General features: G+C 40.4%; 2 protein-coding genes across 2 annotated transcripts in view; both read right to left on the bottom strand.

Annotated features, from left to right (window-relative positions):
• GFRAL (GDNF family receptor alpha like) overlaps positions 1-11911 on the bottom strand; it is a 31761-nt gene extending 19850 nt beyond the window's left edge. The window contains exons 1-3 of the mRNA XM_075086996.1: positions 11755-11911; positions 8329-8463; positions 1415-1573 (exon numbers count right to left, since the gene is read on the bottom strand). Coding sequence (XP_074943097.1) covers positions 1415-1573; positions 8329-8463; positions 11755-11776 — 316 coding nt within the window. The 5' untranslated portion in view covers positions 11777-11911. The remainder of the gene's footprint in view (positions 1-1414; positions 1574-8328; positions 8464-11754) is intronic.
• A 2268-nt stretch (positions 11912-14179) lies between these two features.
• HCRTR2 (hypocretin receptor 2) overlaps positions 14180-17267 on the bottom strand; it is a 37041-nt gene continuing 33953 nt past the window's right edge. The window contains exon 8 of the mRNA XM_075086994.1: positions 14180-17190. Within this exon, the coding sequence (XP_074943095.1) occupies positions 16997-17190 (194 nt within the window). The 3' untranslated portion in view covers positions 14180-16996. The remainder of the gene's footprint in view (positions 17191-17267) is intronic.

The following is a 17267-nucleotide window of genomic DNA, read 5'->3' as shown; positions in this document are numbered from 1 at the left end:
AATTGTCTTATAACAAAATGAACGAAACAGCCCTAGTTTCATCCTGAGCTGTATGTAAGTACATAATAAATTCAGTCTTGCAGACTAATTAATCTTCATGCATACTGTGTCCTGGTAGCTGTATAATACAGTCTACTTGAACAATTCAGCTGCCAACTGTAACACAAGAAACCCTCATTAAAATTACTGTATAAAGGGATTCATCCATAATTTTAACCACCTACAGATTAGACATATCATGGTTTATCATCTTAATTCAATGCATAATTTGTAAAGAGAGAATGGCAATTCCAGAAGTTGGTTCATTCATTACCTAAAATAGTCATTTAAGAAAGACAGGGAGAATTACTCCTGAAAGTATCTACCAACACCATAAGCTATCATCTGTAGGTAAAACCAATGCCAGAGTAACTGCATCCGAACTTTTTGCTATACTGGTGAGATATGTCATCTCCATCAGCAAAAAATATAAAATTACTTCCTTTTGCTAGGAGCAAAAGCAACTGTTCCAATGACGTCAACATCAGATTTTAGATGCCTACTGTTCTTGTTTGGGGCAAGGAGTAACAGATCAGGATGCTATTACTTCCACTGAAATAAAGCTATATATTCTACTACTATATGATGCATGCTGATGGATGCCAGCAGGGAGTGATGGATCAAGGCTGGGAATCAACCTTGGGGCTCACTTTCCAGACTCTCATTCACTTGCTGATTTTACCTCTCTTATGCCATCTTTGCTAATCATTAGTCCAGGAGACATTGGATCAGAAACTGCAAGCCTTTCATGCACCAAGTAATTGTCAATTATAGAAATAGGTTTTCTGAAGGGAAAAGAGTTCTGAGGATAATAAAAAACCTAAAGGAGCTAGGCCCATGGATTACAATGGGATTTTTAAAAGTACTTTATATGCTAGGTACAGCTTTATGAAGGCAGTAACTGTTTCCTAAATCCAGTAGCCTCTCCTAGACGTAGTGAAGATGCTCCTGTAACACAATGTGACACATCTGCACAGCCGTGCACCCCCATTCACCGACTCTCCCATTCACAAGGTGGCTGGATGTGGCTCTATATGTAACATAGATCCAGTGGCACTCAAGCCTCCTTGGGCAACAAGTGGACCTCACACGTAGTATTTTCACTCTCACTTTCCATTGGACTGAGCAAGAGCTTTAAGAACCATTTGAATGTCTCACATGCCTTTTGTTGGTTTTGTTTATTTTAAAGCCAATACAGCATTGCTTTCATATGCACACTGGTGTGTGAATATCATAGAAAAGACAAAACTAATTTTTTGGGGGTAATTATCAGAGTTGAGAAATATGCAAAGAGGCTTGAGTCCAGTTAAAATGAGGGCTACAAAATTATACATTTCTTTTTGCTCTTCCTAATTCAATCTCTAGATTTAATTACCTTTATCAATGCTGCATTGTTTCCCAAGCAAAGTTGTGATGCTACAGAAATCATCTGTTGTGCAGACACAGTTTTTAAATTCCGGGTATTCGTCAGCCAGGACCTGGATGATTCTATTACATCCAATAGCATCTTCTGCCTTGCATCTATTACCTAGAACTTACCATTAAAATTATAATGTTGTTAATGTTTATGAACGCTTAAGGGATATGGTTACATAAAACAATTCAATTGAAGCACAAAAATAATATGTTTTGCCAAGAGAAGATGGTTTGAACTTAGTTTTGTTTGAAAACCTGTCATAATTTACAAATTTTAAATAATATTCAGAGTGATATAATAAAGTTATGGGTATGATATTGCCTTCTTTTATTCAATCTGCCCCATTGCCAGAACATCTGTTTCTGTTCTCATTTCCAAAGTATATAAAACCTTAAACTCATACTTTATATTTTAGGTGGATGAGGTACAGAGACCAGTCTAAAAATGTGCACAGGAGTCAAGGGGCACATCCTGAACTGACAACTGAAACACCCAATTTGGTCCTGTATAGAAATGACGTGCCTGGTACAGGGGTGGGAATTCTCAGTGCAGGCCAAGGCACTGCCGTGTAACGGAGTAAGAGAGGGGACGTGGGAGGGCAGGTGCAGTCCTCTGATAATGATGATGCTAACCCCCTGCTGATGGATGTCATCTCTGGTTCAGATCGCTTACTCACATGAGGATGGTATGAGCCTACAGATGCCTGGCCCTTTGGATATGCCCTTGGACTGCTGCCCTATAGAACTACTTCACTGCCTAAGTTTGGCAATGACAAAAAATTTATAGTAGTCCAAGAATATTGATTTTTAATTTTTTATAATAAAAATAAGAGAGAGGTTAACACAAAAAAAATGCAGAAACCTTAGCTTGCCAATCCAGTTGCCAGCTTGTGTGTGCTCATGGACTCAATGACAAAGACACTCACACTGGCTGTTAGATCATATTTTCCTTGTATGTGGAGCAAAAATAAGGAGCATGTACTATTTTGTGGTACAAAGATAAATCAGTCAACCCTCTACTTTATAGACTAAGGGTTTTTATATTATTTCATTACTTATCATTGCTTAAGGAGGTTACAAGTTACTTAAGAATGTTACGTAAGAAGCAGTTTAAAACCGTTTAAGAAAGTTTTATTTTGTGAAAGCCATGGTCTGCCTTGTCCAAACAGGTACACAGGACCTCAAACCAGCACATTTCCTCTCTTTGCTTCATGGATATTAAGTGTCTCACAATATGTAGCATAAGGAGTATGTGGTTCACAAGATCCAGGCTGGTCATGGGGCAACATGAGGATCGGTTATTATCTACTAAGCACACATGCTATTGTCTCTGCCCTGTCAACGGTGATGTCTGGCTTCCTGCCTCACTGCTTCCCTGGTGACTAGCGTGGAGCAGCAGAGCTCTAGTAAAACTGCAAGCTAGCAGCCATGTGTCACCACCGCCATGGACAAGTTATAATGTGATTAGAGCTTTAATGTCATTTATATGTTGTTGACACAAATAGCAGCAGAAGGCGGTCTAGGCAAAGGCCTGAAAGAGGAAACAGTGCATTTTGCCTGTGCCTGAAGGAATGAGTATCAGCTATTCCAGAGTGCATGTCCTCATCTTGCTAACCCCAAATCCTTTTTCAAACAGTGTCTGCATTGCCCTTTTTCTGGTTGCTGTTGCTGACTAAGAAAGGTTTGGGGATGTGTTAAAATGTGCACTGCTACAGGGGGATGTTGCAGCCCAGCAAGAGTTACAGTTCCCAGCCTCTGCTCCCACTTAATCTCTTGTATCTGAAAAGGGGGATTGTCTGTATCTCCCCAACCCCATCTCCAACTTGCCTTCTACATTTTTAGAAGTAGAGCATGACCTTGACCCTTAGCCTTCATATTTCTTTCTTTTCCCAGTAGCCAAAGAGCTCAGGAGATCTACTAAAGGTTGTAGGCATAGGACACTCCCTGACCATGAAGATAGGGTGAAAAGTATGTGGTGACATGGGAACTATGGAGGCCCACGGAGATGGGTAAGTGGATATTCTACACTGTATTTTTACAAGTGAAGTATAATAAAAGAATTTCAGGACACAAGTTCAGGAGGACAAACTCCAGGGGTAGAAAAAGAGCAACAGAGATCAGGAGGGGCTTGTGTAAAAATTAGCTAATTTACAAAATTTATGACTGTTGTCTTCAAGGTCCTCAGGACATTTCAAGCATGGAGGTGAATAGAGGTAGGAGAATAAGAAACACAAATCCCAGTGTATTTTATGCAGCACCTCAACCTCACTTAGCTCATCTGTCTTCATGACACTAACAAGTTGTGTTTAGGAGTCAGGTGCAGGGGCTGTGTTCAGAGCGGCCTTACACGCAGTGAACACACTGCACTGAATCACAGCAGCTATCAACCAGGGGGTGAGAGGCGGGTTCTGGGGCTATGAACATACAAAGGGCGTAGACAGAATCAGGAAGCACATCAGATTTATGGGGTTCCCTTGCCTGGCCTCTTGAAAGCTGTGTAGAAATAACCTATTATCAGTATTGGTCTGTTTATACACTATGTTGATTCAGCTGAGATGAACAGCAGAAAATATTTTATTGCTGGTTTTCAATTATTGTTGCTTTACCATTGATTAGTTCTAGGCAATATATTTTACCTTATACATGTGATTCCAAGGCATTTACAAAAAAACGCTCTCTGACCTAATGCTTGGCAGCCGTTATGCATAATTTGATTTCTTTATATGTACATAATTTATGTACATGGGACCACAGACAGAAGCATGGCAGAGTAGAAGCTGACACTTCCAGGGTGATAAGCTCTGTTCTTGCACAGTCACGTCAGTGGGAATTGCATCTGAACGCTGCAGAGGAAAGTACCGGGTGCTGGGTGGTGTGGGCAGTGCTGGGCTCCTGAGGACAAGACGGACATGGGCATACTGGGGTGGCTTCTGCGAAGTGCCACAGATGTGATTAATGGACTGGAGTGTCTGTCCTACGAGGAGAGGGGATGAGAGCTGGGATTGCTTAGCCTGGAGGAGAGAAGGCACAAGGGCATACCAATACACATATCCATGTGTATAAATACCTGGTGGGAGAGGAGTGAATAAGGCAGGGACAGACTCCTCAGTGGCATGCAGTGACAAGACAACAGGTACAAATTGAAGTAAAGAAATTCCGTTCAAAAGTCAGAAAAAACCTTTTTTAATTTGAGGGTGATCTAACAGTGGAAGAGGTTGCCCCGAGGGGTTTTGTTACCTCCATCATTGGAGATATTAAAAATCCAACTAGACACAGTTCTGGAAGACACCCTGTAGTTGACCTTGACTGAGCAGGGGGGTTGGACTAGATCTCCAGGGATCCCTTCCAACCTCAATCATCCTGTTTCTCTAAGAAAAATAAAATCTGACTTCCAAATCTAATCCAAAATGCAATTCCTTAATATTTGAGCAATCTAAGATTATTTTTCTTTTGAACCCAGGTGTTTCCAGTCTGAGAAATTAAGAAAATATATACTAATGGTTAAATCAGAGGTCTGAAACTTCAAATCTTTTTTATCAGTGAACTGAAAGAAGAAAACACAGTAAAATCTTCATTCTGCAGTGATGAAACATTTCTGACATTTTCAAAGTGAAAAGTTTTGATTCCATCAAAATTAAATATTTCAGTATTTTCCATCCTGATCTGGAAAGTGACTCCAACATTTTCACACACAAACACACACATACAACCACCCCTTATTTTTTTTTGTCAGTGTATCTTGGCACAGAAAAGGAAGTGAAAGACGGAGTGGACTCAGAGGACTATGAACTGAGTTGCTGAAAGTGCTGCTGTAGTAGTAGGGGAGCAGTGACAGACAGTTTGTCAGAGAAAGGAGTAAGTTAGGCAGCCATCTGGAGAGTACCCCCAGACCTGCTCTGAAGAACAAAAAATGGAGATCCTGATAATGCACACATTTAACTTGGAGGGTACAGCCTGAGGGACTGAGTTATTGAACTCATGCAGCACAGTAGGAGTATAATTATCATTGTAATTAGGTTTTTCATAAAGAAACTAGCAAAAGAAATATTTGCCCCGTTGCCTGTTGCCTCCAACTAACATGCTACTTCTCAGCACTGAAGGGCCTTTTCCAGTCGTACAGCTTATCCATTAAATTTTCAGTCTTTCATATGTGGAGTACTTTTGACAGATAGTATAATGTTATTCTTATTAATAATGCTGCTGGTAGATTTTCTGTCGCTGTTTCTGTGGGCTCTCAGAGAGGTACCATCAGCTGTCTGACTGTGGTTTTACACCCTCTGGGGTCATGGCACCTAATAACCACATTTAGAATAATTTGTCCTAGACCCAACGTAATATCTGAGTGCCCTACAATGCTGAAGAGTCCTTGCCAAAGGCTATTATCCTAAGGAAATATACAGATGCAAAAACAAACAAGCAATCACAAGAAGAGTGTATTTGCAGAAGGTTTTTCTGGCCCAGTTACAAATACCATTAATGTCAGCGAATAAGCACGTAGGACAATAAGTGAGGGAAATGGCATATTATGGAACAACTAACAAATCCAAAGGGGAGACCACAGAAGTCATCATGCTGGCCCGCTTCATCTGGTTGCAGGGTATAATGAAGAATAGGCTACAGTACAAACCCTGATCTTTATGGCAAGTTATCTTGGTGCTAAGGCCTTCGTGAATGATGTGAGAGAAGCAAATTCAACAACTTCTGATTTGGGGAAAAGATTTGGTTCCGGAGATCTCATCTTTAGGTCACTGTCCTAAGCGTGAAAGTACTGCATATTTCAATACTTTTTTTTCAAAGAGACACCATATCTTTTGAAACTGTTCCACTTCACATAAAATATTTAAAAACTCAATAGAACATGAGCTGAAACCCAGTTCCTTTAGGGGCTGTTGTAACCATTAGGTTATCATGTATTTTTCATTTACTCTGTCTGTTCTTAAAAGTACTCAGCCATTCCATGCAAAGTAGGTACGTATCTGGAATAGGACGCACTAAGAAGGACCCCCAGAGAATTTTCTGCTCTAATTATTTTAAATACTGCCCTGTGACTTGGGACACTTGGGTTCAAATCCCTACAAAGAATCAGACAGAGGCATTCAGGTAGCTTACAAGGTGAATGTTCTAGCAATGAGCTATTGACCATGAAGTCAGGTAGCATCTTCTGCTGCCTGGCATCCCACACAGACCAAATGTGAGACCAGGTCCTGACATCAGGACAGACAGAGGGACATTCATTTTATCAACTCTGCTGCAGCTGAGGCTCAGAACAGTTTATGGCATCAGGACATGGTGGGTTTTGTTCAAATAACATCAATATAAGAAGAAGGGAGGTTTCCATAGAGATATAGATACCTCTGATTCCCAGTGATGGAGAACCTGCCTTATGGAATTAAGTTGCTAGAAATGGCAGTTTGTACCTAAATACCTTGGCTGCATTTATGAACAAGGCAGGGCTTGCCCATTTAGGACCAAGGCATGAGCTAGGCTAATGGCAAGTGGCTGTGTTTATACTGCTGCACTTTTGCATTGTACCCTGTCTGGACCGAGGCAGCTGGACTGCGAACATAGTGTGGGGCTGGAGTCACTCCCAAAAGGCAGTTTTGTGCAGCCAGCATGGACATAAGACAGTTTAGTTGTATGGATACATGCTGCCCCATGACAGTTGAACACAGGGCCAGAAACTCAGGGCCCATTTTATTTGCCAATATTGATGTAGCCTTGGCAGATCAAGGCCCTTGACATTTATAAGTCAACAAAGGTGTAATTACTAGCTTGATCAAATGACACTACCACACTGTACTGACACTTTTCTTCTCCCTTCCATATTCACAGCATGCGGCAAGTGAACACTAAACTTTAACAGCAAGGTCTTGGAGGGATTTAAAGAGAGAGAGATATGGTGACTGATACCCAAGAGTTGTTCAAGAAGATAATAGGCCTTTGGAGAAAGGAACATTTTCATCTCAACGACAAGAGAGATCAGGATGAGTTTCAGGACAAACTTGCAATACCTGGTCTTCCCCCACCTAAAACATACTTTACTTGGAAATGATGCACCAAGCATTGGAAGTGCAATAGAGACAGAGATTGATCTTCTGCTTTCATTTATGCGAGAAGCTATTTAACAGTTCAAGAAGGCTTAGTCACATTGTAACCTGCACTTTATCATACTATCACTCTTTGCAAGTGAATCACTCTGACGTGTAGGTACTATTCACCAAAAAAATAGTGTGCCTCCCTACAACAGAACTTCCTTTGAGGCGTGCTTTATTTGTTTTGTTTCTTATTCTGCTACAATATTTGAAAATTACTCTAACTACCTTATTGTTTTGGGTATTGCGTGAGATCATAGATCACAGAATCATAGAATGGTTTGGGTTGGAAGGGACTTTAAACATCATCTAGTTCCAAAGTTCCAAACCCCTGCCATGAGTAGGAACACCTTCCACTAGATCAGGTTGCTTAAAGCCTCATCCAACCTGACCTTGAACACTTCCAGGGAGGGGGCAGATCAACTCCTCCAAATTATGGAAAGCAAAGTTGGAACTTTTTTCCAGCTGCATGCTGGCTTTGCTTAACAGGATCCCACAGAGCAGTGGGTTGAATGCTGAACTGAGACTTTGTGAGTTGGTTCAGACTCTGACTTTCTTCATAGTCCAGAAATTTCATTTATCACCTTACTGAAGTGAAAGTACGGCTCTTACTGAAAATAGTATTGGCTGCTCTCAAGGATTTCAGAACTTGACTGTCTTCTGCCGTCATTTTCGCTTTGAAATCTGACTTCATTCAGTTACCACAGCAATATTGTGATAAAATATGGATATGCAACCATTCAGCAATTCAAAATAAAGCTGTGTACATCATAAAGAGTACCTGAAATATTGCAGACATCTTCAACAATAGTCCAGACACTCTCACATCCATTTGCAGCATTTATACATTGCTCCCTCAAGTGCAGACAGTCAGTAGTCTGGGCAGTAGATATATTTGTGAAGTACATGAACAACACTGTAAAAACAGAATATAATGAGTATTTAATACAACAGATATTGTATTGAGGTTTTTTCATTTACACTTAGATTATAACAATATAATTTACTGTAGTTTATCTCTAGATTCAAAATGTCTACCAAGTTACTTTTTACTAGAATAAAATTTTTCTGTTTCACAACTGGAAAAATAAAATTAAATTTTAAATTTTCAAAGTTGCAGTGGGGCATATTTTGTATTGTTTTTACCCCAGTATTGTAACATCAGCCATAGCTATATATGACATCAGTTCATGGATATATAGAAATGACTGCAGTTCTGAGAACTATATTAAATTGTGGAAAGGAAGACAGGATAAAATTCAGAGGAAACAGCATTTTATTTGGATGGCAAGTTCATTGAGCTAAAGACTACACAGAAATTCCTATGAATAGACCATGTGAAAAAGATTTGACAGCTACACAACTGTTAGATAATAAATGAGATTTTATTTCATAGTACAGTACTTGTCATCATCTTTGTTTTATTTCACTGATGCATCATTCTTGAAAACAACCCCAATATTTGTGCTTTTACCTGCTTCCCTGAGTGCACTGAACCTAAAGGCCATGTTAATTGTGTAAAAAAGTTCTGAAACCGAAGACTGATATGGAAGTTTCAAGGTAAATAATTTTAAATCAGCACCACCTCCAGCTTACTAGAAGAAAATTAAATTGCTTTGCTAAGAAAAGGCAAATTAGTTGGGGTTTAGCTCTTTCATCAACATTCCCATGGTAACACAACCTTTAATTTGCAACCATGTGTCTTAATTAAGTTTCAGACACTGATTTTAGGCCTTATCAAACTAGCTGCTGAACACCTGGTGGGAATGTTTTCCTTAGGTATTGAAGGACACAGCATCTCCCAGACCAAGTCTCCTTTTTTCCCTTATGTTCAGGCAAGTTCATATGGAATTTGAGGAATTTCCAGCACTGTTTAAATCCTTAAAAATCACCTGAAAGAGGCATGAAATATTCCCTCAGGACTTTCCCAGACCCTGTTCAGAGAAATGAAGTGTTTCCAAGGCTATATTTGAGAAATAAGAAATGAAATATTCGATATCGCTCTTAAAAATCTTAAAGAGCCACTGCTGTGTAGAGGTGATGCCAACCCTTCTGGAGATAATATGTACCTGTGATATAATACCGCTGCCGAAGGGGACACTTTCTGGACACATGTTGATAAAGATGAAGCAACATCTAATACTTTATAACTGACAGGTGCAATAGCATCTAATGTGCCTCAGAGACATAGAAGAGGCCACATGTGCTTACCACAAGGAGACGAAGAAAGCCGGTGCTAATCCTTTCCCATTTGTACATATTCCTGCCAGTTCTCACGTCTATGCAGGGCTGATAGTGAGATCAATGATTTCCAGCCTGAAACATTCTTTTAGGCTGCTTCTGTCAGTCAGCCTGGGAGACAGAGCGATAGAAATGGCTTCTGCCCCTTGACGTTGAGGAATGTGCAGCTGGCCCATCCAAAGGGACAATTTTGGCTCATTATGACAACATTTTAGTCCTAGGAGTGTCTCCAAAAGTTCTCTTGAATTGTGAAATTAATCAGTATTTATTCAGATGACAGAGAGAAAAAGGTTGTCATATACATTACAGGTGAAAATGACTGTATATATAAGACAACGCAAAATTACAACGCAGCAACTTCTAAAGAAAGTGTATTTTGCTGGATGATCATTTACGTATTTTGTACGTACTAACATGACAGAAGATTTATGCATCTGATTAGGATCCACAGCACAAAGACTCTGTGCTGTCTCCCTACGGTTAAGACAGCTTTTCAGAACCAGTGGCTGAAAATGAAAAGTCAGAGTAAGACTGATTAAACAGCCAATTAGCAGCTCCTTCTCCTTTGTAAGGATTATTTCAGGGTGTGTTTAATTCGAACCCACCTGGAAACTGTGCCCACAGAAAGAGGGAGATGCTTTTGCAAAATAAAGAGGTGAGCAGCATAATCTATGATTGAAGCTAATTCAATCTAAGAAAGGGCTTCTCCAGATCTCATGACATACTATGGATGGGTCTTTTTTTTCCTCAGCGGTACACAGGGGCATACTGTGGCAGGCCTACATGAAACAAGCTGACCTATATAATTTTAGAATCCAGTGCACTGTAGCTTATACAACTGCTTAAATTGGTAGCTGCTACTTTAATAATTCACTTTAGTTATTGACTGTAGTGTTTGGAGTACTCAGTGACTGTTTTCTACTCAGAAGAGTTCAGGTCATCTAAGAGTTAGTTTGCAGCTTAAACTTTTAGAGGGATCCATTGTGATATGCAGATACATAAATTTAGTTTTCTACAGGTGTCTGTGTTTTGGTACAGGTGTCTATTGATTCACTGGGTAGGTGGAAAATTCCCTGTTCTGAAGAATTTGGTGTCTAAAGTGAAAAGGGGGGGAAAGAAGAGGAAATTTTAGCACCTTCATTTTGCAGATTGGGAACTGAGGAACAGAGGAATTACATTGTATCTCCCAAGATTGCAGAATCGTTATCTGGCAGATAATAATGAATAATGGGAAACCAAGCTGTGGTTTCTATGCAACTGCAAGAGCAGCAAGATAGCTGGCTCCAAAGGAGAATTGCAAACTATAGTTGAATATAGTTTGAATATAGTTGAAAGGTGATAAAGGACAAGTTCATTCTAACAACACATGGGACAGAACTACCTGCAGAATGTTTTTACAGTGGAATATGGGTTAGAGTAGTGGGATATTAAAGAGAAAAGCAGCATGTATACAATATGTAGAGAGGGGAAAAGGAGAGTAAAAGAAGTTAAAATATACTTGTTGCAATATATTCTCTTCTGTACCAGTTTTGTTGATTTTCCCTTTTTCTATGTTCAGACGCAAAGGGAAATGTCAATAGCCCTCTCTGCGTAGCACTTCCAGCGCTGAACGCTTTCCACTTAGCAAACAAGTGGCTGTTTATTTAGACAAGGCATCCCGCTTGTGGGGCTCCTCGTTGGTTCAACTCCTTATCGGTGCTGGAGCTGCCACCCTGCCTTACCTCCCGCTTCGGAGACGCTACCCGGAGCCGGGCCGACGTCGTCTGCGACAAGCCGCAGGGCCTGGACCTCGCAGGCTGGTGCGAACCCCCGGCAGGTACCTGCTCGCCCCCGCCTTGGGGGTCCACGGGAGAAGGAGCAAGGGGAGGGAGCTGTAAGGGGAACCAGCCGAGAGGGGAGGCCGGGTCCTGCGAGGGTCCTGGCGAGGCTGGGGGCTGCCTCCCTCCCCGCCTCCCGCCGCACTTACCGAGGCAGAGGAGCGCGGCCATGGCCGGCGGCTGGCGGCTGCAGCTCCGCGCCGAGCGGGTCGCGCCGGGCGGCAGGTGCCGGTGCGGGGCCGCCCCTTCAGCACCCGCCGCGGGGACAGCGCCCCGCCCGCCCCGGCCCCGCCCCCTGCTCCGCCCCGCCCCTCCCGCCCCGGCCCCGCCCCCGCCCCGGGAAAGCGCGGGAGGGGCCGGTCCGTCACCCTCCGCTGAAAACACCGTCCCTCGCCGCCCGCCGCTGCGGGTCAGGAGCCGCTGCTGGAGCTTCCCCCGCGCCCCCGCCCCGCCCGCTCCCTCCGCTGCCGCCCGTTCACCCTTCGCTCGCTTCCCTCCTTTTGCCAGGCCCGTCGCGCTGGACTGCGCCTGGAGGAAGCGTGGGTCCGCGGCATGCTCCACGGCACCTGGCACCCCCTCTGCCTTCAGTTCCCACTCGATTTCCGAGGGAAATCAACAGAGCAAGGCTTTGGGTGCTGCCTATAACCTCTCTGGAAAACGCCTGTTGCTGTGTCTGATCATCTTCTGCAAGCAGTTTTCGATGCATTTGAGAAGGGAATTTCTTTCTTTTCATCGCAGGTGTGGAATAGGCTCGTGATCTGTTAAGGAGAGACAGGAGCTATGGGGTGCGTTGGAGAGCAGAGCAGACGAATGCGTAACTAGTCTGTAGTCTAGACACATACTGGACTGTGGGTCTAATTTCAGGAGTTTCACTAAAATACATCAAAAACCAGTTTGCCACACAAAGCCAGCAGCTGACTTGGGTACTTAATAAAAAATAAATAAACTATAAATCATACAAGCACACACCTGCTGGCTTCACTGGATGCCCTTTGCTCTTGCTCTGGAAGCAGGAGTAAACAACAGATCCCCATTGATTTGTCCATGCTACTCATGAGTCTTGTTTTCACAAGTTGGGTACCCCATACAGAACATTTTTAATTGGATTCGGTCCATGAATGCTTAAAACAAAAAGACACCATAAAACTTCCAACACAGCTAGCAGAGATAGAGATCTAGTGGGTGAAATCCTGTCCCTACTGGCAAAGCAAAACTTCAGCCAAGTCCAGATTTTGTTTGGTTTGTTTTTTGTTTTTTTTTTTTTTGTTTAGCTCAGGAAAATTCAACCTTGCATATACTTTCTTATTTGTTTTACTCAGATTTTAACTTAGTTTTTTTAAATTCTTTATTTAAACTCTTAATGCCAACATTGCTAAATACTTAGGGTTTGGGTTTTTTTAAAGTGTATTCAATAAAATAAAATATTGTTTCATCCAATATATCCAACAGCCAGAAAAAAACCCTTATTGTCAGGAGAAAGAAATAGCCTGAGATTAATATAACTTTAGCTGTGAGAGAAGTTTTGGGTTGGAAGGCTACCTTTGCCTTGGCCTTAATCCATTGTAGCATGCAGCAGTAGGCTGCGATGCATCTTACAGCGAGGGCTGAGTTAAGCTAATGTTTAGTGTATTCTCCTTCCCATAATGCACTCTCCAGGTTAATGACAGGCATCAGTGTTGCTAACAGCAGAGAATGAGCTGGGGCCCTCCATGCAGTCCAGAAGAAAAGGGAAAAAAAGTCTTTTTGGCGTTTGAGTCGGGGAGAAAGTATCTTGCAGTCACTGTGACTGCAGGGCGCAGGCTTAACACTACAGTGACAAGAGGAAAGGAATAGGAGGTCAGGATATCAGATCTCCAGGTCTGTGAAATATGTTGAGAGGCAAAGTACGAGACTGATAGTGGCACAACAGTTTGTGTGTGCAGGAACAAATTTGTTGTGATTTAAACTCTACGACTAATGACGCTGTGACCAAGCAGAAACAATGGCATGAGAACCTCATTTCTATGCTCCTGAGTTGCTAGTGGAAATATTAGGATACCTAGGCAGCTAGAGGGAGCAAAGCACAATTAAACTCAGCTTTCAGATGATTTTCAATATTTACAGACTCGATAAGAAATGCTTGTTCCTCACATGACATTTTCTGATGGATAAGAAGCCCAGAAGCTTCTTTTAGACGCTTTAATTTCTGTCACATGCAAAAGGCATTAAATTCCATATTGCTCTTAAAATCTTACCCTGTCTTCTCACAGCCATTTCTATCTCCATTAATATCTACTGCTTACTATTGAGCTTATCTTTACTGAGAACTTACAGTGATTATTTTAATTCAAAAATAAACCCAGCTTGATAATATTTTGAATGTATCCAAATATTTGGGTCATTCTGGAGTAAAAGGTCCTAGAACTGGCAAAAAACCCTTCACTACTTTACACAGGTAGACAACAGATTTTTAAATGTATATGAAGTTTTCTGACAAAACGGTGCCTGAAAACATATCTGAGCTAAAGAAGGAAATATCTAGGTATTTCTCAAATTTTGTAAAACTAAAGAAATAAATACATATGAATATTTTCATCAAAAATATTTATTTCAAAACCCAGAACTTTTTAAATGAAAACTCTTTTCATCAAAATAACCAAATCCTTAGCTTGATAACCATATTTAACCAAACTTTAGCTTGATGACCATATTCTCTGGCAAGAATTAGTTAACACTTTCTACCTATCCTTAGAATATAAAATCTAGACATTAACTCTGAATGTATCACTTGTGTTTCAAAGATATGCTACTTACTCAACAAAGATCTGGCCAGAGAAAAACCCAAAATTATTCGTCAACAAATGCCTCATCTTTTAGTTATATTCTCCACACAAAAAGTACTGTTAAAGTTATGGCTAAAAGAAATTCCTAGGAGTGCTGGAATACTTTAATTGTGGGGATCTAAATGAAAATAAGAAGAGAGAACAAAGAGAACAAACAAGAAATTTTGCTCTTACAAAAGAGAAAATTAAGGCCAGAACTTCAATTTCTGACATGGCACAGGAGACCTGCAGGAGCCAAAAGCTGCAATGACCTTTAGTGGTGTTCTTACCTCAGATTAACTAACACAATTTATCCCCCTGGCGTTAAGGTAGCAGCAAAAAGAAGACAATTTGTGTTGGCAAGTGGTATTCAACCCCCCTATAGAAAGATGCTACTTACACAGAGATCTTGCTCTCTCTTCAATGAAAAGCTAAAAATACATTTTCTGAAATGAAAGTAAAGTTTTGCAAAAATTTGTCATGATTGACATTTTTCAGCAGTGGGTTGAAGCAATATTTTATGGCACTGTTAAATGATTATGGATTATTGGATATGGATAATTATTTTGCAGCTAGATTATACTGGTTTTTAACTTTCTGACTTTTTATTTACTTATATCAAAACAAAAGAAAAAGTTAAGACTTTTCAAATTCCATTCTCCCATTTCTGTAATGGAGCAGCTGTTTGTCCAATCATTTCAAGTTATATAAAAAAATTATATCTTGTTTCTACACAGTTTAAGAATACTACATTTTCTGTGGCTGAAAAGCAAAAATACTCTTCTAATGGCAAAGAAATCGCAACAGCTATGAAATCAAATCCTGCTGTACTTTCCACAGTTATTTGGGTTTTCTTTTCTTAGGGGAGACTAAGAAAAATAATTTCTTGAAATAACAATGACATAATACCTATACTCAGAAATTAAGCTTACACATAGGAATATAGGAATTCCTATGATTTTATTTGATGTTTAAACATTCTTTCCATTTAGGCATTTCTCCTTATCCTTTTTTAATAGAAAAAGAATATTATCCTTTTACATTTTTAGTAGAAAAAGGAAACTTCCATATACAAGCAAATGCAAAATTTCTTCTCTCACTTTACACCAGTGTAAACTAGGAGTAATTGCAACAATGTCAAGTAAAACAGCTGTTGGGGAAGGCTAACGCATAAAGTGATTAAGCACTTCATAAAACTATAGCTGTCATGACAGACAGTACATCGCATGACATTCAGTCAAAGTAAAACCTAGGAAAAATATTTACATAAGTTAATCAAATAACACCTTGCCTATGAACAGTTGGCTTTTCAGAAACATGAACGTGTGCGAATGTCCGCTAAGTCAAGCCCTTTTTACTGAAAAATAAATCCTCCCTCCTGTCTTACCCTTCCTTTTGAAAAATCTTAACTGAAATGCAAGAATAGTGCCACAGGGAGATTGTAGCTGAGGTTCATATAGATTAGCCTCTTTCTAACCAATAGGCCACGTTCTCTAGTAGACTAAGTCTCCGGTGACACGCCACCTTCGTTCTTTCAGAAGAAAAATTACAATGCATGGTAGGAAGCCCCAGGCCAGGGATCTTATGCCATAAATGGAAAACGGATAAATGAGTTCTTGACCTACTGGTCCAAAGAGATATCTCCTCTATAATTTCCAGAGAGAAACATCTTTTTTTATTTGTTGAAAAGTCAACATTTTCTTGGCATAGAAATCTGTTGTTTCTGTCATTAGTGTTAAATGGCAGCTGAGAGGGAAACTGTGAAAGCAAGCAAGATAACCAATGTTTTCTATTTTAAAGATCCTCAGAGGTCTTCTGGAGCAACACTTGCAGACATTACAGACTGAAATGAGCTACCAAAGTTAAAATGTCCTGCCCTTCAGGGGTGCTGAGACTTGTTATTCTTATTGGCCTGAGTAGGAATTAATTTTGAGCTTATAGCACCTTTGAGCATCACATAAGTTTTATTTAAGAAGTTACTCTTTAGGCACTCGAGTCTGAAGAAAAAAATAATTGGCTATTTAATCTTATGAAAGAATCTTATGAAAACATGTGTGACTTGCAGCACTTTGGGTTCACATCTTAGAGGCATGCCTGTGCTTAAAAAAGTAGCCTGGAATCTCCCCGAATCATTCTGAAGTGAAAGTTCCACAATGAACATAGATTTTACTACAAGTGAATTAGCAGAAAAAGAAGTACAAAGTAATTCCAGAATATCACTAGTGCATAAGTAAGCATTCCTTGTAAATAAGTCACTCATTTATAGAAACAGGATATAAATAAATGATGTTTGAGACTTCTTTCAAATACTTAGAGATCTTTATATGATACATCTTAGATCATTCCACAGCATCTAAAATATATAAAAATAAATATCTACAGTATTTACAAAGTATGATACAATCCAATCTTTAAAAAGTCTTGTAAAGACATGTTCTTTAGCTCATACTGAGGTAAGTAGGTTTCTGTAAGACTGAGAGGAAATAGGAGAGGCAGTCGTTTTGAAGGAATCCCTTTGTCCAGTTGTAGTCTGTAACCCAGCTAAAAGCATGTGCCATTCTCTGGTGGTCTTACATGTACTGAGCCAAAGTCATCCTTGCTGTAACTCCATCGAGGTAAGTTTAGTGATGCTAGGGACAAACTTGTCCCACTCTACACTCTCTGTGTTGCCAGTGTCTTCTGCAGAACCCCTCACAGCTGCATCTAAATTTGAAGTCATGCTCATCCCTGGTATGTGGAGATGCAGTTCTACTGATTTCAATGGGCTGAGTGTAGCTGGGATACCTGTAAGATAAAATAAGGATTTTAAGATGATTTTGCTGTTTGTATGAGGTAGCTGACTGGCTCACATTGTGATGGTC

This window comes from Phalacrocorax aristotelis, chromosome 3, assembly GCF_949628215.1.
Source record: "Phalacrocorax aristotelis chromosome 3, bGulAri2.1, whole genome shotgun sequence".
In the NCBI taxonomy this organism is placed as follows: Eukaryota; Metazoa; Chordata; class Aves; order Suliformes; family Phalacrocoracidae; genus Phalacrocorax; species Phalacrocorax aristotelis.
The sequence above is the reverse complement of the archived record's forward strand: the minus strand, read 5'-3'. Positions and strand labels throughout refer to the sequence as shown.